Consider the following 25,786-nt stretch of genomic DNA (forward strand, 5'->3'; position numbering starts at 1 on the left):
ATTTACCGTTATGATCCAACATAACCTATAAAGTGCAACGTCTCTCACAGTTAAGGAGTTACAGCCATCCAAAGTGCACATGCGCAGGGTGGTGTCACCAATGGCACATCAGGTTTTAAAGGGTTATATAGCCCTTTTCATGCAAATAGAGCACAGGTGTCAAACATGCGGCCCGGGGGCCAAATCCGGCCCGCCAAAGGGTCCAATCCGGCCCTCGGGATGAATTTGTGAAATGCAAAAATTATACCGAAGATATTAGCAATCAAATGTGTCAAAATCATTTTAATTCAGGTTCCACATACAGACACAGGCCAATTAGATTTCAAGTGGGTCAGAACCAGTAAAATATTATCATAATAACCTATAAATAATGACAACCCCAAATTCTCCCTTAGTTTTTTTGGTGAAAAAAAAAAAGTAAAATTAGATGAAAATGTTTACATTCCCAAACCGTAATTTTACAAAAAAAAAAGTGAATAACCTGAACAAATATGAACAAACGGAAATATCTTAAGAAAAGTAAATGCAATTTTACCAATATTCTGCCTGTTACTAAATGTTTTGTGCGATTGTAATGCACATGTGTAAATGATAAACTGATAAACAGAGGCATAACATTGTTAAAATTGCACTTTTTTTCTTAAGACAATTCAAGTTGTTCATGTTATTCAGGTTTTTAGGGAAACTTTGTAAACCTAATCATAACATAATTTTACTTTTTTCACTGTTATTATTTTACTGGTCTGGCCCATTTGAGATCAAATTGGGCTGAATGTGGCCCCTGAACTAAAATGAATTTGACACCCCTGAAATAGAACAACACAAAGTGCTTCAAACAAGGATAACAATAAAACACACGCAGACATATGGAAAGACTTTGTAGTTTGGTCACCCTAGCTTTGCACCAAACACCAGAACTTCTTTTCATATGAACCACAGCATGACCCAGAACCACCAGAGCAAATGTGGTGTCCAATCAGGAGCTTTGACTATTGAAAGCAGTGACTCACATGACAAAATGACAAAAAGAGACAAAAGCAAACAATATCACATGGTAAACCAACACTAGATGACTTGACCAGCTGCCCTACAGAGATGCAGGAGTCATACACTATTAATGCAGGGTTTGTTCTCTCCTTCTGGATGGAAATCACCCAGACATCATCCATCCCCCAACACCAGGATATATCCTCTCAACATCCCTCCCATTAACAACAGGTGGAAGTGACTCAAAGGTGGTTTTTGGGAGTCGCCAACATCTGTGAATGTTTACCATATGACCAAGATAACCCTTTTTATCTGTGTTCTGGTTCTCTTCCATCTTATCTTACAGTGGAAATGTTTTACCTCCCGACAAACTGCTGCTTCTAGCAATTTATTAGCATTGAAAATTAGAACATAGATATCAAAATTTAATTTCTGTTTGCCTTGAAGGCCTTGTTAATGAAAAAAATAGCACGGGTTAGATAACAGCTATGACATAAATAATAAAGAAATCCATGATGTTAATATCAGCAGATGCTCATTATAATACCGTTGAGAATTAGACCTAAAGCTTCTCGAGATAAACTGTTGGTGGTGCCAATTCTCCACCGTTAAAAGGGAGACAGCAGAGATGACGGCATTAAAAAGAGCCGAAGATGACAACATCGAAATGAGGAAATATGACGCTTCTGTTTCATCAGTAAACACACAAAAAAAAATCGTACAATAATATACAAAAAAATAAGAATGATCAGGTATTATGTCATGATGTTGCTGCTGAGTCAAAAAGTAAAGAAAGTCACTAGGTGTATCCTGTGACATCAGCTTTCTCAAGTGGTTCATGAGGTATTCACATAAAAAATGTTTTTAATGGTTTTGTATTGCTTTAAATAGCAAGCGATGTCTTTTAGTTTGATATACAGTATTACATTTGCATGGATCATGATGTGCAGTAGGATGTTGTATTAACACAGATAATACAACTCTGACAAAAGCTCTGTATGTGACATGTCAAGGCAAAAATATCAAAACTCAAACCAAAAAACACAATATGCATTAAGTGAAGACAGCTGGCTGGGTAGGCATCACTTATTTTGAGTTCTAACGCAGTCTTCTGTTGGAAGAATGTGTTTACTCGGTTTGAATTCTATAAAAGCCGGTCATGCAAAAATGTTGTATGTCATGTGTTGAGACCAGTTCAGAACCACAGCTTTAACAAACTTTGCTGAGAAAGTTGGATGTGAATTCTAATCTAAAATGAATTAATACTGAACTTTATCACTATAATAGTTGTTAGTGTGATCCTTGTAGTGAGGACCAGATTTAAGCATTAAGACACATTCTTACTTTTTAGAAAGTGTTCAAATTGTGTATATAATCATCCTACAGAACCAGCCAGTCAAGTATATTCATATCATTTAATATCTCATATTCTATTCATAATACCTTTTTATATGGCAAAATATTTCCTCTCATTACAGCATGCTAAACTGTTTATTTATTAATGCTGATGTCATAGAATAGTAATGCAACACTTCAGTTTACCTTATCTGATTACTTCATTAGTCATTACCGGTCACTCTTATCTTCTCACTGGACCTAAATTCCAGTCAGACTTTTCCCAAAAGAACACATTTTCACAGAAACTGTAGGTAAAAGCCCTGCAATAATGAAGTCCCCCTCAGAGGGAGAAAGAAATCTTTCAGTCTCATTTCTGCTTTGTTCTTTCCTTGAAAAACACTCATTTATTACATCACACAACAAAATTTGAAATCCCAGTTTTATTGAAGTTACTGTGAAGTCTCTTTGTTTAACTTTGCCTTTGCTCTTGTTTTGACAGTGTTCAATTCAAACCTGAAAGTAAAAGTGAAAGTATGGTTTTGCTGTGACTCAAAACAGGAGTGTGTCATGAGTAAATTACAGAGATGAGCTTTTGGAAATCCCCAGAGGTTTTGCACTTATGCAATCTTGACTTAGTCAGACATGTTTTGTCTAGGAGTCAAATCATGTTTACACAATATATATGACTCACTATTCTATTTGATTAAAGTAGGTAGTTTGGTCAGACTGTAAAATCAGATAATGTTTGATATCAGGGTTATCTTGGACAGCCAGGAGGCATGTCACGTTTTATTTTTTTCTGTGCTAGTGCGAAACAACTTCTAATTAAAAAACAGACTAATTTTATTGCAGACCAATAAGTCTTAGACAGAAACTAAAAGTGAAGCTAAACCAGGATGCAGATTACTAGTGTGACAGATAAAGAAAGCAAAAAGAAAAACTAGGAAAGCAGATATTTTGCATTTAAGTAAATGTTACTTACAGCTCTGTTTATTCTGTTGTAAGTATTTCACTGATGACAGAAAATGGCAGGTAATTCCATCTTCCAAAGGCAAATAGAGTCCTATGTGTTGAGTCAGTTCCACTTTTAAAACTAAAACCAACAACTTAATAGTGTTGTTGAGATTTTTAGATTTTCAAAGCCCATGTAGGGACAAGTAATACACATTAGCTTAGACTATAAATACTTAGGTCTGTGGCAACAATCTTTCCCGCATAGTCATCCCTGTACAAATAAACTGTGAAGAAACGGACACAAATTTTCATAGTTACTTGCGGAAGCTGTACATTTTCAAAATAAAGGACCGATGTAGTAATAAGAGCTGAATTTAACAGCAGAACTCTAGAAACTGAATGAACAACAACATCGGGAGAATAGAATAGAATAGAATAGAATAGAATAGAATAGAATAGAATAGAATAGAATAGAATAGATCTTTATTGTCACTGTCACAGGAACAATGAAAAGAGATGCTCTGACCCAGTGATTTGGACTTCACAATTTCTCCTTTGTCACAGTTACTCAGATCCCTACTTTTGATCCTACTTTTGGGCCTAATATATCCCACATACTGATGGGTGCCATTAGAATAATATAATCAATATTAGTACTACTTTACTTGTGTGGCTGATCAGTGTAGTGCGTTATCATTCCTCCTACATAAACTGGGGTGTGTTGAATCCACCTTTACATTTATAGCCAGTGTTGCAAATATCTTAGATACTGTTTTCCATTTAACTCCCTAGTGTGGTTAGGTGTGCCTTGTTTCCACCTCTGTTTTATCTGTAGGGAGTTATGAGAATAGAAAGATAAAACTAAAACTGTCCTGCCTGTTCTTATTACCTCTACCTAGGAGGTTATATTTTCATTGAGTTTTTTTTTTGTTTGTCTGTCTGTTAGCAAGATAACTCAAAAAGTTCTGGAAGGATTTACATGAAGTTTTTTGGAAATGTTGATTCTGGCACAAGGAACAAATGATTAAATTTTGGTCATTATCGGGGGGGACACACACACTGATCTGCCTTGGCGGAGGTCTGCGCTCTTCGCGTGCTTTTCTAGTTTTAAATGCTTTTATATGGGGGTAAATTGCACCTCCTTTTGTCCAGTTCTTATGTGCAGTTCAAAGGCTCTAAGCTGTAAATATGTTAGGGCACCACACTCTGGCATGGACCCAAATACACGAGACACTTGTGGTTCAGTGGTTAAAGGAATTTATTTTAACAAGAATCCAAAAAATACAAAACAGATGAACAAAGGAAGGAAGCACAACTTGCTCTATAAGAAAACTAAAAAAACCTAATGAACAAAAAGAGGAGCACAACGTACTCAATAAAAAACTAAAAACCTGATGTACAATAAAACACATGGAACAAGAGTCAAGAAACTTAGCACAGGATGGTCTTCACGAGGTAACAGAAACGATGCACTGACAACAGACAAAGGGAGAGGGCAGAATATATACTGAACAAAAATATAAATGCACGACTTTTGTTTTTGCTCCCATTTTTCATGAGCTGAACTGAAAGATCTCAAACTTTTTCTGTGAACACACAAGGTTTATTTCTCTCAAATATTGCTCACAAATCTGTCTAAATTTGTGTTAGTGAACACTTCTTCATTGCTGAGATAATCCATCCACCTCACAGGTGTGGCATATCAAGATGCTGATTAGACAGCAGGATTTTTGCACAGGTGTGCCTTAGGCTGGCCACAATAAAAAGCCACTCTAAAATGTGCAGTTTTATCACACAGCACAATACCACAGATGTCACAAGTTTTGAGGGAATATGCAATTGGCATGCTGACTTCAGGAATCTCCACCAGAGCTTTTGCCTGTGAATTGAATGTTCATTTCTCTACCATAAGCCATCTCCAAAGCTGTTTCAGAGAATTCATGAAGAAGACTGTTCGAGGAAAATGGTGGTCACACCAAATACTGACTGGTTTTCTGACCCCCCTGGACCACCCAATACAGTAAAAGTGCACATTTTAGAGTGGCCTTTTATTGTGGCCAGCCTAAGTCACACCTGTGCAATAATCCTGCTGTCTAATCAGCATCTTGATATGCCACACCTGTGAGGTGGATGGATTATCTCAGCAAAGGACAAAGGAGAAGTGTTCACTAACACAGATTTAGACAAATTTATGAACAATATTTGAGAGAAATAGGCCTTTTGTGTACATAGAAAAAGTTTTAGATCTTTGTGTTCAGCTCATGAAAAATGGGAGCAAAAACAAAAGTCGTGCATTTATATTTTTGTTCAGTGTATAAGGAAGGCAGGGATCACAAACAGGTGCAGACAATTACAGGAGGAACACCAGATGCAGGCAATGAGGGAATTAGGGAAGACAAAGACAAGACAGACAGAGTGCAGGCAAAACAGGAAGGAGACCACCATCACCAAAATAAAACAGGAAGAGACAAAAACCAAAACCCCTAAACTAAATCAACATAAATGTCGATGCATGATAATATTTTTTGCCAGTGTTGGTTTGTCTGTCTGTCTGTCTGTCTGTCCGAGTGCAAGATAACTCAAAAAGTTAAGGATGAATTTGGATGAAAATTTCAGGAAATGTTGATACCGGCACAATGAACAAATGATTAAATTTTGGTGGTGATCGGGGGTGTGGGTGGGCGACTGATCTGCCTTGGCGGAGGTCTGCGCTCTCCAAGTGCTAATTCTAGTTTAAATATATTTTCTTTCTAATGCAAAGTTTGCTCTTTTTGCACCAGCTGCCTATGAGCTACAGTACAGTGGGTTCTAATAACTTCTGTGGTTCTCATTGTCTGATGAGTAAGAAAAGAAATATTTCACTGTCACTCCTCATATCCTGCTTTCTGATTTTCACAGGGCACTAGAGGTCAGGACGGCCTGCCAGGCAGCGACGGTGACCCTGGAGAAGATGTGAGTTCATAACAAACTCTTCAGACACATTTATTCTCCCTGAATCTGTAAATCACCTCTTACCCCATTTGTCCATCAGGGTCCTATAGGAGTCCCAGGGCTGATGGGAGAACCTGGAGCTTTTGGTGCCAAGGTAATGAACACAGATTGAGCTTTGTTTACCTTTACACTTCATTTCTGTAAAGTTCAACAAACAATGTTACTGAAAGAGAAAAAGGAACAGAAACAGAGAAAACACGAGGAAATATAAAAATACATTATTCTTGTGGGTAAATTAATAAAAAAAAGAAAAGAAACACATTTTCACCTAAAACCATCTTCATCAAAGCTACAAATTCATATTGCATCAATTTCATAATGATATAGGACACATACAGTAGCAACAAATATGGACCGACTTTTTCTATTCTGTCTCCACGTCTGGCAAAAAGTTCAATATAACAAATACCTGAAAGCTCTTCATTTCCGAAATTACTCGTCAAAGCAACATTAGTGTACATTAGTGTTCTAGAAATTTACACGGGTTTTCTGCAGATTTCCAGATGGCTTACGTGTTGTTTACGTGTTGTCTGGGTTTTGTGTTTGATTATCAGCCTTAACATTTTTGAGAAGGAAAACTGACAACACTTGCAAGTGCACATAGAAAATAACAAACATGTTTTGTCCAGATCCACCACCTGTTTTGAGTATTTCCCTTCCTTAAATTCTTAGGAAGTTTTTGTGTTTTTCAAACTGTGACATGTGGTTTATTGAGCAGAACTTAAAGGGAGTGTCCCTAACATGACAAGTACACACATCTGGGTCATCAGATAAAAACAAAAACACGCACTGAACCTGAACTACTTCTACATTTAGAACTGAAGGGAAATTTAGCCACTATCTGCTTTCACCTCATCACACTGGCTCCTGATCTCTTATTGTGTAAAAATCTTACTGCTCACTTTTAAGGCTTCAAGTGGCCTCAAACCAGACAATTTATCTGACTTTCTACCCTGGTCCTTCCTCAAATATAAAGTAATGGAGTACTGTTTACAATCCGTACTTCACATCTTGTATCAAAGGGACATCGAATATTGGCTATTTGATCCTCCACCCTGTAAAACTCTGTTCAAGAAGATGTTAAATGTGAACCCAACCATAAGTTTAGACACAAGACACTAACAATTTGAAAGTTCCAGAACACACTTAGGACCAAAACCACCAATGAATCAATACTACTTATCAATGGCATGTATCACTCACTGAATAAAGTATAAAGTTCATTGTTTACACACATCTGTATTATGGTATCATCAAGTTTTCTTCTTCAAACTAAAACTCATAGAGGATTATTTTGAAAGTCACTCAACATAACACTGGGTTTATAATCTTCACATGCTGCATCAGCTGATAGTTTACATTATAGCTCTGTTAGCTTAGCTCTGTTTTAAGACAGAAAAAAGCCACAGTAAAACCACTAATCACCTCTGTTTTCTGTATGTTTTGTGTTGTCAATAGCTGCACTAGAGATTTGTTTGGAATCATCCAAACAAGGTCAGAACTGTCACAGTTTAGTCTGAACCGTGGATCAACAAACAGGAACTTAGCAAAGATAATAACATCATAAAATATCTTCATACCTTCATAAGCCTCAAAATCAAACTCACCCATGTAGAAGAAACACTGACATTTCAGCATTAAACTCCATTCTTTTCATCTAGAGCTGTGTCCGGTGGAGAAAACAACAACAGTGCTTCTATCTACTGAACAAAACCTCATGTCATTTAGATAAAATGTTAAGATTGTCACACCATTCTAATGTCGGGTCAAATCTAAAACAACTCACTGAAAATAGTAAACACTGCATTCTCTACAATTTAGGTGGAAATGCCTCCTGTTACAAACACCAAAGACCCACTGTACTGTTCTGTACTGTAACATGTTTAACACTTTATAGGACTATACAGAGAACTGAGCTTGTCTTTGTTTTTGAGTCAGCCTGCCTACTCTGTGTTCTGTACTTCAGTGTTTGCTCTCCTTCTGCAGGGCAGTAAAGGTGATCGTGGTGTGAGAGGGCGGCGAGGCCGAGTGGGCGCTGTGGTGAGTGAACTGAAAGGTCACTGGTCTGGAGGAGATAGATAACTAAATGAAAATGAACCCACTTTGTAAATTCAGCATTGTCCTGACATTTGCATTGAGTTCCTGTCATCGGATTTACTTGACATTAACAGTAAAAGGGAAGTGAAAGAAAATAAAGCAGAGGGAGGGAAGTATCCGGCTTCACTTGAAGAGAACAGTGAGTTTTATTATGGCATCACTGACGTAATGTACAAAATGACTGAAGGAAAAGTAGTCATGTGAGGATATAATTTGGATTAGGATTAATATGGCACATATTTTACCATGGACTTTGGGGTTTTAAAATATTATGTGAGTGACAGGATCACATGTAGACGACAGCTTTTTTCTCCCTTAAATGTCATCAATTTGACACAAACTATTAAAAACAAAGCAAATTACAATCCATCCATATCCATCCATTCACGTTCCAAACTGCTTAGTCCTTATGATGGTCACTGGGGAGCCGGAGCCTATCCCAGCAACCATCGAGGGAAGGTGGGGGTACACCCTGGATGAATCACCAGTTCATCACAGGGCTGACATTTACATATGAACGACCATTCGCTCTCATATTCACACCCACGGCTCATTTACATTGAACAGCTATCTTATCCAGGTGCATGTCTTTGGACGGTGGGAGGAAGCCGGAGAGAACATGCAAACTCCACGCAGAAAGACCCAGGGGATTGAACTCAGGACCTCTGTGGTATGCGGTGACAGTGCTAACCACTGCACCCCTGTGCCGCCCACATTGCATCTAATGTTAAAGATTACACATCAGTCTTTTTCTGTTTTCCATGTAAAATGTTTTTACCTGTTGTACGTCCAACCATGTTTGAAAGCTTTATCAGAATATCTGAGAAAATGCCGCAATGGACTGATATTCAATATACATCATACATTAAATAAATAAATTGATTAATTCAATATACATGAACAAAGTAAATGAAGGAGTATTTTTTCCCATACTTAAATTTCCTGTCGTATTTTCTAGTGCAGAACTCCAAAATATGTAACATTGTCTAATATGAACACAATGTGAACTGATCCTCCACAATCACCTACTGATGGTCTGGGACTGGATCTGGGTTTGACCACAGAGATTCTTTAAAGTAAACAATGTTTTCCATTTTTCATCAGTTTATATTTTCATTTTGTTTTGACTTTTCAGTTTTGTTTGAATTAGTTTTTAAGAAGATTTTGTAATTTTATTTTACTTTTCTGTTGGCAATAATGTGTGATAGACACAGACTGTGAGAGAGATATGTCTCAGCTGCCGCTTCTGTTTGGATCATCAAAAAGAAGTTTAAAACCAAGAATTAACAGGGTCTTAATGTGACCTCAAAACCTTTTAAATAAAGTAATCAATAAAAAACATGTTGACGTGGAAGAAAACAAATAAAAGCACAACAACAAAATACACCTGTAAAGTGGATTGCTTCTTTAAGGAACTCAGAAGTGTTTTCAATCCTGTCTCCGATTAGGCTCCTCCAGCCTCACTGACTCAGATCAGATCAGTAAATGATTAGAAACAACTGCTAATTAAGCCCTATATCAGAGTGAGTCACATCAGCTAAGTGAATTCTACCAAATGTCCAGAGAATTTTTCTTCACTGAGTTCACAGGAAGACGTGGGTGATTTGGCTGCCTGTGGTCAGACAGATAACACACACACACACCTATACACACACACACCCAGAGACAGATAAATTGTAGTTAGTTGTAGACATCACACTACTGTCAGATGAATAGATATGAAAGTAAAAATGAAGCAGCAGACATTACTGACATTATTTTGCAGTGATGAAACTACAGTGTTCTAATGCAGTGTTTCCCAACCACTGTGCTGTAGCACATAAGTGTGCCATGAAAAATCATCAGGTGTGCCGTGGAAGATTATCCAATTTCACCTGGTTGGTATTCTAAGCAAGTGGTATGATTTAAATACATACAACTGCACACGCCAACGATCCACTGTACAACAACAGTCTCCTGTTTCCTTTTGCAAAGCGAAAGTGAAAGTGAACCGGCCCCTATGTGTTGCGTTCTGTTGATAATGCCCCCCCCCCCTCCCCCCAGTGATATGCGGATCAGTCTGATCAGACCCACGGATGGGGTTGGGGCAGGGGGGCAAGCCTGTATTATACTATTATACACGGACCTCAATCTGTAAACCAGGGGTCCATCCGAGGGGTTGCTGACGCACCCCTCTCAGCACCCTACGACAATGTTGCCCCATCCCCCCAGAAACTAAAAAAACACAAACAAAGATCTTAAATTCCTACAAGAATGTCAGCTTTGTGTTCAACTAAACAGACCGAGTAAGTAAACTGAGACTAGATTTCCATTATATTTCAATAAATATACTTTTTGTGACATTTTTGTTTGGTGGTATGCCTTGTGATTTTTCTGTTGTAAAATATGTGCTGTGGCTCAAAAAGGTTGGGAAACACTGTTCTAATGCTTTGGTTGGTATCTTGTTTTTTGCACCCAGGAGGTGCATCATGGGTAGGTGTTATCTCTCTTCCCTTGGTAAAAGGCAGCTCAGTGTATCTTATTCTAAAGGAAGGTTGAAAGCATGTTTTCTATTTGTCTCTTAGACACGTCCGGTCATTTCACTCAGTTAAAAACCTAATTGTCCACATCCAAGTCCAACATTCAGTCTTTTTTAGCTCTGCTTTAGTCTCCATCAGAAAAAACTGAGAAAAAGCACCTGGCTCTTTAGCTGCTACATGTTTTGGCTGCTCAACAAAAAAAAAAAAAGCCCAAACACTGTTTTTTATCTCACTTTTATGACTATATTTGATAAATTAGTCATATCTTGTGTCTATGTGATTAAATCCAAATTCTGTTTTATTACTCTTGTGGGTGTAGTTCCCTTTATTTGACATTTTGGACAGACAGGGGTTTTACCCAAGTGGGTTTTTTTGAAGTAATGGTCTCTTGCTTCCTCATATTGACTTACGTTAACCTTTAAGTGCAAATTTCCTTTTGACAAAGTATGACATCTCTTACTTTAAGTGGCATTTCTCTGACCTTTTGATCTTTACAAGACCACTGTTTACTACCATTATTATTATTTATTCCCTTTTCTTTGTCTGTCAGGGACCTGCAGGAGAGCCAGGAGATGCCGGAATTCCAGGGAAACCAGGACCGAAAGGCCTTCAGGGCTCAACTGTGTGTGCATAAAACACTCCCATGATACAAAACTGAAAACAATAAAACCTGCACAAGACTGATACTCATTTATTACTAGATACTGAGGCTGTATCTGGTGATAAATGTCACCTCCTCCACATCTGTACATGCATCTAAATGTAAAACACACAAACTTTAATATCACATTAACATTAAATTAACATTAAATGTATCAAAATTAGTGGAAACACAGTGAAAACATAGATTAAACATCATCAGTACTAGATGTACTCAACTTTAAAAATAACTTTGGGCATAAAGTTTTAATCACTGTAGAGAAAACCAGGTCTTAAAATAAGTATTATTACAGTATATATGTAGTTACTACTGTATACATAAATATTTTGCTCCAGGAGTTTTAATTTTATCTTATAGTTCTGTGTTTTTAGGTAATATTATCAAGTTTATAGCTGTTTTTTTTTTCCTCCAGGGGGCGAAAGGTGAGACAGGACCTGATGGTGAGAAGGTGAGCTCTTAAACACAACTCCTTCACATTAATTTTGTTCCAGATAAATAATCTTTTGTTAAGGATTAATTTAATGAAATTAATTTAAGAGCTACACCAAAACTTTGACATGCAGTGCAAAGTTATCCCTGGAAATTTGTTGACAAAGTTACTTTTGCACCTAACCTGCATGTCTATTTGTAGGAGTTTCCATTTTAACCCATGAAGACTCAAACATCCACTGGTGACAAAACGCATCTACTGATATAAACTGATTTTTACCTGTTGATGCACTAATCCTATCAATACTTGTAAATTATTCAGGTAAAGTGCAGTTTGTCATCTTTTCATGGTCATCAGATATGACCCATTTAGATGTTCAGAGGCTCTGTAGTGAACATGGAAACACCGTCATCTTCTACAGCATTGATTCACCAGTAAAACCCATGGAGTTGGATCAATGACAGTGGATGGAGACATTTGGTTTATGTTCAGTTATTGATATCTCTGCAGAAAAAGTCACTTTTTCTTCAGTTTTCTCTGTTTTTGATTTAATAACCCTCAACTTTAATTTGAACTTTAATGAACATCTACATGATCAGTGAAGTAAATATAGGAAAACACCTGATTTTCACTGAAAAAAAACACAAAATACAGAGGATAATATTTGAATAAATGGTTATAAATCACTTAAGAATGGTTAAATAGAGAGAAAAATTTATTTGGGAACTGACACAAAAGTACCACTGGGTCTTTATGGGTTAAAGTACAAATTTGGAGGGAAAACATTTATTAAAATGAGTCCCATTAGGTGATTTAGTAAGGTTTTCCAGTGTCAGTTTTTGGCAATTGCACCATTATTTCATACCAAAAAACAATCATGTGTTAGCTAATTTATATGTTACGTAACTGTGACAGTTTGACCAGGTGGAGGCGCTGCAGAGGTCAGAACTGGACAGGGTTCCTGCAGGTTTCTACAAGTTAATTTTAAGACTTTTTAAAGAGCTTTTTAAGACTACTTAGAAGAGAATTTAATGCCTATTTCACAGCCACACTGGCAAAAATTCATGACTCTTACAATTTAGAAAAATGTATTTATTTACCCCAACACCTTGATTCCCACAGTTCCAAGTCATTTCTCACCAGAGGCTGCAAAGTTACCGAAAATTGGTTCCTAATTTCTCTCTAAATTGTCGGGTTGGAACGGGTGGAACTGAGTCAACTAACGTTACTTTCTTTGCAGCTTGGACATTTAACAGACACACTTAAACACAATACAGCCAGTATTATGGCAACATAACATAAGACCTAACATATCAAATTTAATATCTTTTAAAGACTTTTTAAAGGTATTAAATACAAATTTCTAAATCCAAGACTTTTAAGACTTTTTAAGACCCTGCGGGAACCCTGCTGGAGGTAGTAGAGATAGAATTTTTTCCGCTTGCATTAATGAAGCAGCTACAACAGTCCACATTTTCACATTTGTTGGCCCTGAGATGATTATGGAAGGAGCCACTGACATAGCATCACCAAATTAGGGCACAACAAGATTTCAGGCAGAGGACATACTTTCACATAAAGTCATAAATCATGACAAAAAAAACCAGGAAATCTTCAGCAAAATGCCGTAAAAAAATTCAGTGTGGGATTTTTAGCTTCCTGATGATGGGAACTGTTTTATTTAGTATGCTGGGAATTAGAGCTTATCCTAGATCTGAATTCAGCAGTTTCCGGTCTGTTCTTCCAAGTGCAAACAGGTCTGGTTGGGGGAATAAACACAATAAAAGCACAGTCACATAAAAACCAGTGTTGTTATAAAAGTCACACGTGGACTAAATTTAACCACAGACCAGTTTTTCTTCTCCTCTGCTCGTTACCTAATTATATTTTGTTTTGGTCATGTGACTCACTCAGCAGCACCTGTTGTCATTTTTACTACAACTTCCCCTTTCATTGCTAGAATTTTATGTTGTTTTATTTTAAAGGGCGCTGGAGGGAAAAAAGGAATCAAAGGAACAAAAGGACAAAAGGTAAATCCCCCGTCAGAGATGATGAAACTGGATCATATTTACTTCCTTTTTCTGTACCCGTTGGGAATTCCTCACCTTTCAGCTTGTTCTTGTTTCTTCTTTTTTTTACCTACAGGGAGGCGTGGGTGACGGCGGGGACAAAGGAGAGGTGAACATTGTTTATTTAAAGTCTGACAACATAGAAAGACAAATATAATATGGGTACATTCTGCTTTGTTTAGTAAAACAGCATTGCAATGAAAACAGATACTCAAGTTGAGTATTCTGCGTCATGCTTCAACACCACTACATCTAAGAAAAAAATTAATAAAACACAGCCCTTTTCACTGACACATGATAATAGAACTAACCTAACACATAGTTAATGGATAAACCAGTGTTTTTTATTAACCTTCATGTGCTTTTTACATTGTTTGTTTCCTTCAAATCCATTGGAGGTATTTTTTTCTACCTCCTGCAGAAACAACAATAACCTCTGATGTTAAAGTTTAATAACCTAATGATGGTTTATGATGGAATTTAATGAAAAACCAAACTTCCTTTTACAGAAAATACCCTTTCCTGATTTTAGCTAAGTAGGATTTTTTATGAAATACTTTTACTTGCATTGGACTATTTTTGTACTGCTGAATTAGTGTTTTTTTTACTTAAGTTTCAGGTTTATGTTTATTCAGTCATCATCCATAATACAGAAAATACAAACAATGAGGCTGATTTTAAGTCAACTGACTGCGAATTATGTTGAGACTGAAGAGGCTTAGGGAGAAGCTACATGCTTATATACACCTCGCCTACATTCAAATCTAAATCAGTTTTAGGCTCCCCATGTATTTGATTGAATAATAAAGAAACAAATGTCTCTCCATAGATTGAAACCTATTCTGTTTCGTTCTCTAATCTCTTTTTTGGTTGCAAATCTATTCTATTTAATTGAATACTAAAGAAACAATTGTTCAGAGAATGCGAATCTCCACCAAGCACCCTGAACGGTGTGCATGTGAGGATCGACTGTTTCTTTTTAAATTAAACAGTTTCAAGGTTGTTCCATACAACAGAAAAAGTTGAAGCTTGGTACCAGTCATGTGTATGTCAAATTATATTAAATTCCAATCAATATTTGTTGAGTTATAATGAAAAATGTGTCGTAAATAGGATTTTCAATGTTAAATTGAAATGTCCACAGAGTCCACATTCCACAGTGGATGTGGACAATTTTTTGCCAGATACAAGATAGTGTTATAAACTATGGGTGGATCAAATTGGAGGCTAATCGGAGTCGTTTTGAATTTTTTTATGAATTTTCGAAAATTGCTCAATGATGAGAGATAGGAAAATTGTAGATTTTGTGACCTTGCTGTGACCTTGAACTTTGGCCTACTTGGCCCAAAATTTAATGTGTTCGTCCCAGGGCCTAGGCCTATCTGTGGGTACAATTTGGTAAAGATTGTTGTAATAGTTTTCCTGTAAAGTTGGTAACAAACAAAGAAACACACAAACAAACAAACACACGAAGCAAAGTGATCACAATACCTTCTGGCAGAGGTAACAAATGTCTCTCCATATTCCCATCAGGAGATCAAAAATCATTCCTGCTTGTTCCCCTTGAAAAGGTCTTTCCAAACCAGTGTTTTGAAAACCATTATTGAATTGCACATCTTTAAATTTACATTTATGTCATTCCATCATTTAACCCCAGTAACAGAAATGCATCTTTTTATACATATAACGGCTTTTTGTACAGTAAACATAAAAACACCTCTGAAATCGTACTGGCTTTCCTGTATCAAAAAGAACTTTTGAACAGAATTTGGGAGTAATCTTTGGCTCGGAACAGTATTTGAATAGTTTTGTAATAAAACAAGTCATTGAATTTCATGACATGGGAAGTGAGAAAGTAAAGCTCTGAACACTCCTTCTGCCCCTGGTTTATAGACATAAATGATAAATGTCTCAGACTAACCTTAATCCATGTCTCAGAAACAGACAGAAACTCTCTTTGTTGTGTATTTTACTGGCTTTAAGTAAAAAAAAATCTGCATTTATAGATGTGTATTTAAAAAAGCCTTGTATTCTTCTGCGTTAAATTATCAGCTGTTTATATTACATCAAATGGACACCACTACCGCTAAAACAAGCTCAACTGATGATTTTTTTGTACGTAGAAGACATTAGGAAACTGTTGCTCCACTTGTTCATTGAATTTACAGTGTCTTGTTTCTATTAAATACATAATTTTGAGTCAAAATATTACAAACATACATACAACTAACATAATATACTACAGTTCTAGTCAGAGTTCAATTAAAAAGATGTGGAAATAACACCAAAAAGTGTTTGTTTCTTTTGTATAATAGTATAAATTTGTTTTTTGGTTGTCTTATTTTGTTAATTTGCTTTGGGCTTTTGTTGGTGGTGTATTGGGTTTTTTATGTCCAAAATAAAACATTCATTCATTCATTGAAATTCACCTTTACTTCACTCTGCTTGTGTTTCTTCTCCATCAGCGTGGACCAAAAGGTTCTCTTGGTCGTCCCGGGGTTCCTGGTCCTATCGGTCCTCCTGGCATCCCGGGGTCCAGAGGAGACCGTGGCCCGATGGGAGACCAGGGCATCAAGGGCAAAGCAGGATCTAAAGGGGTGGTTGGACCCCCTGTGAGTGACATGAACATCTGTGGAACCTTTCATACCTTTCTCATTCAGTCCAATCCAAATTTGCCTCTTTAGATCTGACCAAACAGGTGGTCTACGGTCGGGTCTAAAGAGGTTTCCTTGGTGTGGATCAAAGTGACCCATAGTTCAGTTCATGTGGGTGTGAAATCAGTTTTTGGGTCTGCACTTCTGGACCAGAGGAAGGCTGTCATCATAAAAATAGACTAAAGACTGAAGCAAGGTTATAATAGTTTTGGGTTTTTCATTATAGTTTAGTTTTATTTAGTTTTGACTGTTTTTTTCACTAAGTCAGTTTGTTTTAATTGGTTTTAGAGAAGGTTTGCTAGTTTTTGTAAGTTTTAGTTTTTTTCTAAATGCTTAGTTTTAATTTAGTTTTTGTTTTTTCGTATCTTTTATCTTCCTCGCCGTTGTATTCACATAAATCCCATACAGGACTTGGCTTTTCTCCTAACTTTAGTCTCCATGTTGCCAGGTAGAGTGGGGACGAGAAACTGACTCTTAAACAAGTGACAAGAAGTGACAGACCGCAAAGTGCCGCCAGCTAAAATTGTTTGAGCGAAATAAATCGATTTCATATCAATCCGATATTGACAAAGACGAAAATGAAGGGAATTTTATCCATAATTTTTAGGTTTTAGTTAGTTTTGTAAGCACACAATACAGTTTCAGTTTATCATTTTTTTCTTTTATTATAGTTTTTATTTAGATATAAACTGAAAGAAAAATCCAAGGCACTCTCTTTAAACATTAAAATGCCTTTATTGGCATGGCACAGTCAGATCTAGACCCTCATATCTAGGGTCTAGATATGACTGTGCCATGTCAATAAAGGCATTTTAATGTTTAAAGAGAGTGCCTTGGATTTTTCTTTCAGTTTATATCTACTTTTTGAATCCCTTTTTCCAAAGAGCACCTCAAACAAACTCTTTTTTTGGTCTGAGAAGCATTCCTTCCCATTAATTTTTTAGTTTTTATTTATTTCAGCTAACAAAAATGTAGTTTTTGTCATTTCGTTAGATTTTGTTAACGATAATAACCTTGGACTGAAGAAATTGAAAATAAGTTAATTAATAACACACCAAAGTTAGATGCAGCATGTCTTTAAAGGCAGGCACAGATGATGACAACAGGGTGTATTAAATGTAGATAACGCTACCAGTAACATTTATGTGTGGAAACACTGTAACGTAGCAACACTTTGTTGATACAAAGACTGGACCATGACCTTAAAATAAGAAGTCATCTTTATTTTGTCCAGCTGGTCCTCGATCAAGGATCACTTATCATTACCATTATGTTAATTAAAGAGAAGACATAGACTTGATTAAGTCTTGGAATATATTGTATGACTATTTGACTCAATTTTATGTAATTTAATAACTACTTGCTTTAGTGCTCCTTTTCTTGCCGTTGTTTTTTTCTAGTGTATTGCAAATTAAAGCTCATTTTCTCTGGTTAAGTTGTCCCAAGTAAACAAGGTCTGTTTCTCAAGATAATGAATTTTCAACCCATTATCATGAGAAACTGAAAATTTGTTTCCTCTTTTTACTTACTGGGTTCATCACAGATCAGATGAGTAATGAAAGCATGTGACATTTGATACTAAAGGGAAACACATTAGTTTCACACATTCAATCACACGTTATGATATGACACTGATGTTTAGGTTCTCCATAATTGTTCTTATCTCCAGAGAACAAGTCCTTTTCTGGTGATAAACGTCTTATTCAATATCTGTCTTTTGCATTCTTACAATGATGATGAATTAATCCAATACAACAAGAAAATTTGTTTTTTTTTATCGACAGTAATGAAATGTTTCTATATCTTGCACACAAATCTAGAAAACATTTAGATTTGTTCTGGTTGTTTTTAAACACTAACTATATCTTCTTTGTAAATGCACATACACTACCGGTCAAAAGTTTTAGAACACCCCAATTTTTCCATCCAAAGGCACTCAGAAACTGGGGGAAATGCTGACAGGAAGAGGTAGAGCCAAAGCCACAACAGAATCAGAAGACAAGTTAATGACAGTCAACAGCTGGAGTGATAGGAGACTCACAGGACAACAGCTTCAAGCACAGCTCAATAGTGGTCGTAGTAAGCAAGTCTAAGTTTCAACTGTGAAGAGAAGACTTCCATTTGCAGGTTTGATCAGTCCATAACACCTTCTTCCAGTCTTCAGTAGTCCACTGGCGGTGTTTCATGGTCCAGCCAAGCCTCTTTTTCTTATTCTGAAGTCTCAGCAATGGCTTTCTTGCTGCAACTCGACCCATCAAACCTGCCACTGGAAGTCTTCTGTTCACAGCTGAAACTGAGACTTGCTTATTACGACCACTACTGTCGACTTGAACTGCTTGAATTTCAAAACAAAACTGGAAAAATTGGGGTGTTCTAAAACTTTTGACCAGTAGTGTATATAGTAGCTTCTTCTGGCAATGTTTAAAATGTTGCTATGTTTTTTTTCCTACACTGGGAAAGAAATAAAGTGACTAATTATTTACTTGTGTCTGTGTTTCCTCTGCTACAGGGTCCTGGTCTGACAGATGAGCAGGTCCTCCAGCTCTGTAAAGGTGTGGTCACATCTCAGATCTCCCAGTACGCAGCCTCCATCCGGGCCAAGTGCTCCCAGGGCTGCCCCATCAACAACCGCACACTCATCGGACCCCCGGGGGTCACGGGACCACTGGGATCACCAGGCAAAGCTGTAGGTCTCACACCTGCTTCACACCGCTGTTCAATGTGTGGAAGATGATCATGTTTGCTTTGATACTGAAGGACAAGAAAGAAGAATCAATATTTAGATTCACAGCAAAAAAATACATAAATAAATTAGGGGAATTTAACTGAATTTTAAGACCCTGTGCATCCAAATGTCTTTAATGTCAAGTTTTATAGTCTTTACAGTTTAACCCATAAAGACCTAGTGCTACTTTTATGGCAGTTTTCAAATTAATTTTTCTCTGTATTTAACCTTTCTTAAGTGATTTATCAGCATTTATTATAACCTTATCCTCTGTATTTTGCATTTTTTCAGTGAAAGTCATGTATTTTCCTATATTTCATTTACTGATCATGTTAATGTTCATTAAAACTCAGATTAAAGTTGATGGTTATTTTATCAAAAACAGAGAAAAATGAAGAAAAAGTGACTTTTTCTGAAAACTTTACCATTGCCTGAACATAAAACAAGCGTCTCCATCCACTGTCATTGATCCAACTCCATGGGTTTTACTGGTGAATCAATGTTGTAGAAGATGACGGTGTTTCCACGTTCACTACAGAGCCTCTGAACGTCCAAATGGGTCATATCTGATGACCATGAAAAGATGAAAAACTGCATTTTACATCAATTATTTACATGTATTGATAGGATTTGTGGATCAATGGGTATTAAACATTTTAGGTCAGTAGGTGGTTTTGGTCTGCGGTGATTGTTTGGGTCTTTATGGGTTAAAGAAAATGAGAACAGATGAGGATTAAATATTACATATCTTAAAAATATGAGGAAGTGAAGAGAGTCAGTGAAATGTATGTTAACTGTTAAAACATTTGATAAGAAAGTAAATAAATTATATCTTGCTTTATATTTTGCTTTTAACAAACAAACTAATTTCTTCTTTAAGGGCAAAGCTGGAAAAGCTGGAGCAAAAGGAGCCAGAGGTGTTCAAGGCGACAGAGGTCTGGAAGGACAGAAGGGAGCACAGGGTGAACGAGGTAAAAAGAACCCTTACGAACATAAAAGAGGACTAAATGTTTTACAGGTCACACTATATTTGTGTTCCTGCAAATCACTTCAAATGAATCAGGTTGGTTGAGGACGTTAACCTAAAATCCCTTCAGTTTTAAATGCATGTGCTCAGCTTCTTCAGTCATTCTTTTAATAGAATATGATGATATTGTGCTAAATCTGTGCTTTCACTTTTTCATCTTTCATTTTTAGTCATGTCCAATTCTTCTGTATTTGTCATTTCCTCTTTATACTGCTCAGATTAAACAGTTACTGGACATTGACCAAAAAACTGGGATAGGTTTTATGGCCATTTAAGTAGTTTCAGTCTGAGTTTATGGTTTTTAGTGACTGTAAGTGTAGCTATTAAAAGTTTGTTACTCAACAGCACAAATTAAACTCAAGTTAATGAGTAAAAGGACAGGTTTTGGTGTCCTTTCTGTTTTGTCCACTTTGGATTTATTTAAAATAGGTGTGTCTGGCTCAGTCAAATGCATAATTATGTCTAGAAAATCATTTTGGACCATATTCAGTGATGCATGACTCAGTTGCGGAAGCAAAACAGCAATATCAAGAATCTCCAAAACTGACCCCTTTTAGCCTGACAATGTCTGTAATACTAAGAATGAAACTCTTTTGTATTAATAATGACATGATTTACTGAACTGGAAAGGGGTTCCATTAAAGCAACTAACACTTATGATCATAATAATGACAAACATTTGTAAATCAGACATGTTTAGGTGATCATCTGGGATGTTCCATTCACTTCTGCATGTATATGTCTAATTTTTAAACCTTCTTAGTTTGCCTTAAAATTGAACATCTTGCCCTCTTCATAGATTCTAAAGCTTCATGTATTTTATCTATAAATATAGTGTTTAACATATTTCAAGCAATAGAATCTATAAGGTGGGTAAGAATGTTCTTTTAGATTTTAAAAGTCAAACCTAATGATTTTGCTGTATTTTCTAACATGATATTCAAATGCGTCCAGGTCAAAGGTCATGTTTGGTCATTATATAGAGCTGGATACATATTAAAGGCACTATTTAGTATTATATGCATGAATGATATATAAGTTGATAAAATTGCATAAGAGCTTTGATGTGATTTTTGGGAAATATTGCTGGTGCACGGTGAAGGCAAATGGCCGTGAGTTCAGCTGCTGCTGTAGCAACATCTGGAGGTTTAGATAGTTGGAAAATATCAATACATGGCATCATAAGAGGTATCCTTCTAGGAATCAAAAACTCAACTATTTCTGAGTAAGTCCATGAAAGTGGGCCAGGTGGGTACAGAAAGGAGACAAACACTTAAGAATTCAAAGGAGTCAAACACTGAATACAAAACTAGAAGCACTCGGAGAGCGCAGACCTCCGCCAAGGCTGATCAGTGCCCCCCCCGTGGGCCCCCCCACCCCCGATCACCACCAAAATTTAATCATTTCTTCCTTATCCCATTTCCAACAAACCCTGAAAATTTCATCCAAATCTGTCCATAACTTTTTGAGTTATGTTGCACACTAATGAACAGACACACAAAACAGACAAACAAACCCTGGCAAAAACATAACCTCCTTGGTGGAAGTAATAAGGGTAAAGAAATGAAAAGTACTATTGTGAAATTAAGTTCTTCGGCTTAATTTCCTGAATTACGGACATGTTTGTTTTTTCTCACCAGGTTCAAAGGGACAAAAAGGTGCCACAGGTGACCCAGGTAAAGGCCTGGCAGGACCCGATGGACCACAAGGCCCCAGAGGTAAAGTACAGTTACTCACAAAAACCCCCTAACAGCTGTAGAGAAGATGCTTTTCACACGCTAAGATCATTTGTCGGTTCAGTGATAGTTGCGTGTTCCTCAGAATACACAAAAATAATCATCATCAGAAAGGTGTGGGGGGGTTTCTGAAAACACTGTCTGAAAAGCTGCAAGGATGATAGCCTCATATCAGATTTGTTTTATCTGTGTAAATAACCTACTATTACATCATAAAATACAAAATTCATAGAAATAGAAAAACATGTAGAAAGTTCTTTTTTCCACATTTAAGCAGCTCTCTATCAAGTTTGTAAATAGTTGGAGATTTAAATACATCCATCGTTTAACTTGACTTCAAGCCGAATGAGAAAAATCACATTGACCTGTTTCAACTTCAGGTATTATTCTAAGTACAAGGAGTCTGTGTTCCTCACTAGGTTTTAATATTAAAAAATAAAGTGCCTCTAAACGACGCACCTGCTCCAAAAAATAAACCAGAATGACAATGTTGTTAATAATTAACTGAAAAAAGTCAGTAGGCCGAATACAGTACCATGGGGAACTCCACTGTTGGCAAAAACAATGCAAACTGTGGTATTCCGCAGGGTGAAACCAAAAAAAATAAAAAAAAACTTCCTGAACACCTAAACCTCACAACATATTTTGTCACATAAAATATACGTTTCCTTTCAGTTTTTAGGTAGCTAGTTATCATTTCTTAAATAATTGGCAGTTGTAGTACGTTTATCCTTTCAACATAAACCTACTATGACATTATAAAATGCATTAAAACTTACATTACTCTGTTCAGACATGAGATTATGTAATTATTGACATTACGGTGTTGTTACATTGTTTTCAAATTAAAACATAAGCTGTACCCTCCTGTAGTAATGTTTTCATGATGAGGAGTCAGTCACTTATTTGTCAGCACTAGTACAATATTTGACTTTCTTTTTCAGGTCTTCCAGGTCACCCAGCTGAACCCAAAGATGGTATGGAGGGTCCTCGTGGTCCACGTGGTTTCCCTGGTCCAGTGGGTATCACTGGGATGGTCGGGCTTGCGGGTGTTCCCGGGTTTTGTGAAGCACGGGACTGCAGCATCCACGCGCCGGTGATGCGCAAAGAGCAGGGCCTGGTGAAAGGACCCAGCAGCTCCAAAATATAAACCAGAACCAGAGCAAAAAAACCTGCTCCGTTCTAAATGACTGACTGAAAATGTCACTGGGTCAAGTACAGTACTGTGGGGCACCCCGCTGTCAAGAAAAATCATGAGAAACGGGGAACTCTGCAGGATGAAACAACAAAGACTTTCATCCAAGCCGGACAAGGTGTCCAGTGAACTTCTGACCTTCTAAAGCTTTTATATAAACTATGCCAGCAACAACTCAGCTTGATGTGAAATGATCCCATGATTATTTGTTCTCAAAGTTTAGTGTCTGTTTTGTTTAGTCTCCAGTCACCATAAAAAAATAAACAAAAATAAATAATACTCTGTAAATATTTTGTAAAGTATCTCAAAGTGTACTGTTCTCTGAAATGCATTTCAGATAAACTGTAAATGTTTTTTTTTTTTTTTTTTTTTTTTTTTTTTTAAGTCGACGTCCTCAGTTTGTTGTTCATTTAATTTACCAATATCACTTGTAACACTGATACATGCTGAAAAATAATTAAATGACATAAATGACATCAATTCCAAATTAAAGGTGGGGTCTGAGATGTTTTTCTGGAGCATTTTTTATTATATTCCTTAAAATCCCCTTCACACTCCGATTACAACTTATTAATTAAATGCTCTAACACAAAAATTTAAAAAATCAGTCACCTGTGGAACAGGCAGGACTGAAAAAACACCGTCCAATCATTTTGAGCACTCACTCAAAATGACTGAGCGGTGATATGTCTATCAAACTCAACTGCCATTCCCCCCTCCCCCCTTCTGCACATACCCCTCTTTGTGTTTTCAGAGGCTGGAGCACTTACACAGGAAGCGTAGCCAGAACTTGGCCATATTAGTTCTATTAGGATGGAAAGTTCACCGGCAAACTGTTTTGTCACTAACATAAATCAGTAGGAAATGTAACATTAGTCACATAGGTCTGAACTGGGGCTGTTCTGGAAGAGCGGGGGGGTTAGAGGAAACTGAATGAGGTTTGCATGGATACGCCAGCTGGAGCCTCAGCCAGGGCCGTAGTCGGGGTAGGAGCCTGAGGCGTACAGGAGCGAAGCAGGGGACGGAGCCTCAGCCGGTGTCAGAGACGGTTCAGCTGGACCGGACCGGACTGTAGACGGCATTGGAGCCCAACCCGGGTACAGAGCAGATCAGAGCCTCAGCTGGTGAACTGTTGCTGTGCAGCGCTCGTGAACCCTCGGGAACAAGCATTGCGCGTGCCAGTACTCTGGGACGTCTGAAGAGAGGGGTTTGGACTTTTGAACTGAGTATTTTCAAAATGTAGCTAGCTCGAACCGTTTTTCCAAGATCTCAGACCCCACCTTTAAGTATTCAAGGAGGAATGAAATTAGTAACTCAGATCCCAGTAAAAAAGGCAATAGTAAGAAGATTTGTTGACAGCTAAAGTCGAGAACATCAAGCAGATGAATATTTGATTATTGTAATAAAGGAGACAGATTGCAGAGAAAGTTAATATAAGGTTTATTGCATTTGCACCAGTTATACTAAAGATAATGAATGCAAGAGCCCCACAGGTGGAAAGGTTTTGTCTTTACAAACATTATTGACATGACACATTACAGTTGATTTTGATAAAATAAAATTTAAAAAAAAACAAACAAACAAACTCTGCAGTTACATTCATTCAAAGCTTCTGACACACATTCTTTGAAAAAAACAAAACAAAACAAAACTTGGTGGAGTTAAGCAGCAGTCATGGTTATAAACATTTTATCACAGCAAATACCTGATTTTTGTTTTTTGGCTCATATTTGATGAAAAATAAAGGCTTACATTACTGAAAGGGTAGCGTTTTGGACATTAAGAACTCACTCTTTGGATCATGTGATAATTAAGATGCTGTGAGATGGTGTAGGACTTGTAAAATAAATAAATAAACAAACTACAGGTGATGTCAGTGCTAGCAAATAAAACACCTGGAACATATTGCATATCTGTTCATACTTGGCTTGAAGACATGGATATTCCCTCAGTAGTATTAGAGCTGAAGGTGTCTCACAATAACAAAACAAACATTGGAGTAAACAGTCCCATGGTCCTGAGTATGAAGGGTCAAAAGCAGCAAACAATTTTTCAAGAAAACTATTGAAAACTAATCCTGTGAGAACTTCAGGTCCTAATGCAACATTTTTCCAAGTCAAAGACTGACGTAAAGCAGGAGAGAGCATCTTTAGAGATGAATATAACTAACTAAAGCCTCGCCTCATCCAAAGGAACTTTGTTGATGACACATTTATTACAGATTTTAAAACTACACCATTTTCGATTCTTAGCATTTGTGGAACCCAGTTAGGGCTCAATAATTTGTCCTACGTTGTAATTTTATTACAGACTGTCACATTAATAGTCACTATTCCTAATGATACCTGTTAAAGCCTATGGTTAAAGTTGTATTTTGCATAAATCAGTGTCTGTAATGATTTA

The 25,786-nt window shown here is 36.9% G+C and overlaps 1 protein-coding gene across 1 annotated transcript in view; it reads left to right on the forward strand.

Moving 5' to 3' along the window:
* Positions 1 to 24,944, forward strand: part of LOC115435201 (collagen alpha-2(I) chain) — a 39,159-nt gene extending 14,215 nt beyond the window's left edge. The window contains exons 15-27 of the mRNA XM_030157466.1: positions 6,178 to 6,231; positions 6,311 to 6,364; positions 8,257 to 8,310; positions 11,437 to 11,508; positions 11,960 to 11,995; positions 13,963 to 14,007; positions 14,123 to 14,155; positions 16,512 to 16,658; positions 19,210 to 19,386; positions 20,306 to 20,396; positions 22,093 to 22,170; positions 23,133 to 23,876; positions 24,671 to 24,944. Of these exons, the coding sequence (XP_030013326.1) occupies positions 6,178 to 6,231; positions 6,311 to 6,364; positions 8,257 to 8,310; positions 11,437 to 11,508; positions 11,960 to 11,995; positions 13,963 to 14,007; positions 14,123 to 14,155; positions 16,512 to 16,658; positions 19,210 to 19,386; positions 20,306 to 20,396; positions 22,093 to 22,170; positions 23,133 to 23,338 (1,047 nt within the window). The 3' untranslated portion in view covers positions 23,339 to 23,876; positions 24,671 to 24,944. The remainder of the gene's footprint in view (positions 1 to 6,177; positions 6,232 to 6,310; positions 6,365 to 8,256; positions 8,311 to 11,436; positions 11,509 to 11,959; positions 11,996 to 13,962; positions 14,008 to 14,122; positions 14,156 to 16,511; positions 16,659 to 19,209; positions 19,387 to 20,305; positions 20,397 to 22,092; positions 22,171 to 23,132; positions 23,877 to 24,670) is intronic.
* Positions 24,945 to 25,786: the final 842 nt, after the last annotated feature.

The sequence above is a fragment of the Sphaeramia orbicularis genome, chromosome 16, assembly GCF_902148855.1.
Source record: "Sphaeramia orbicularis chromosome 16, fSphaOr1.1, whole genome shotgun sequence".
Taxonomy (NCBI): domain Eukaryota; kingdom Metazoa; phylum Chordata; class Actinopteri; order Kurtiformes; family Apogonidae; genus Sphaeramia; species Sphaeramia orbicularis.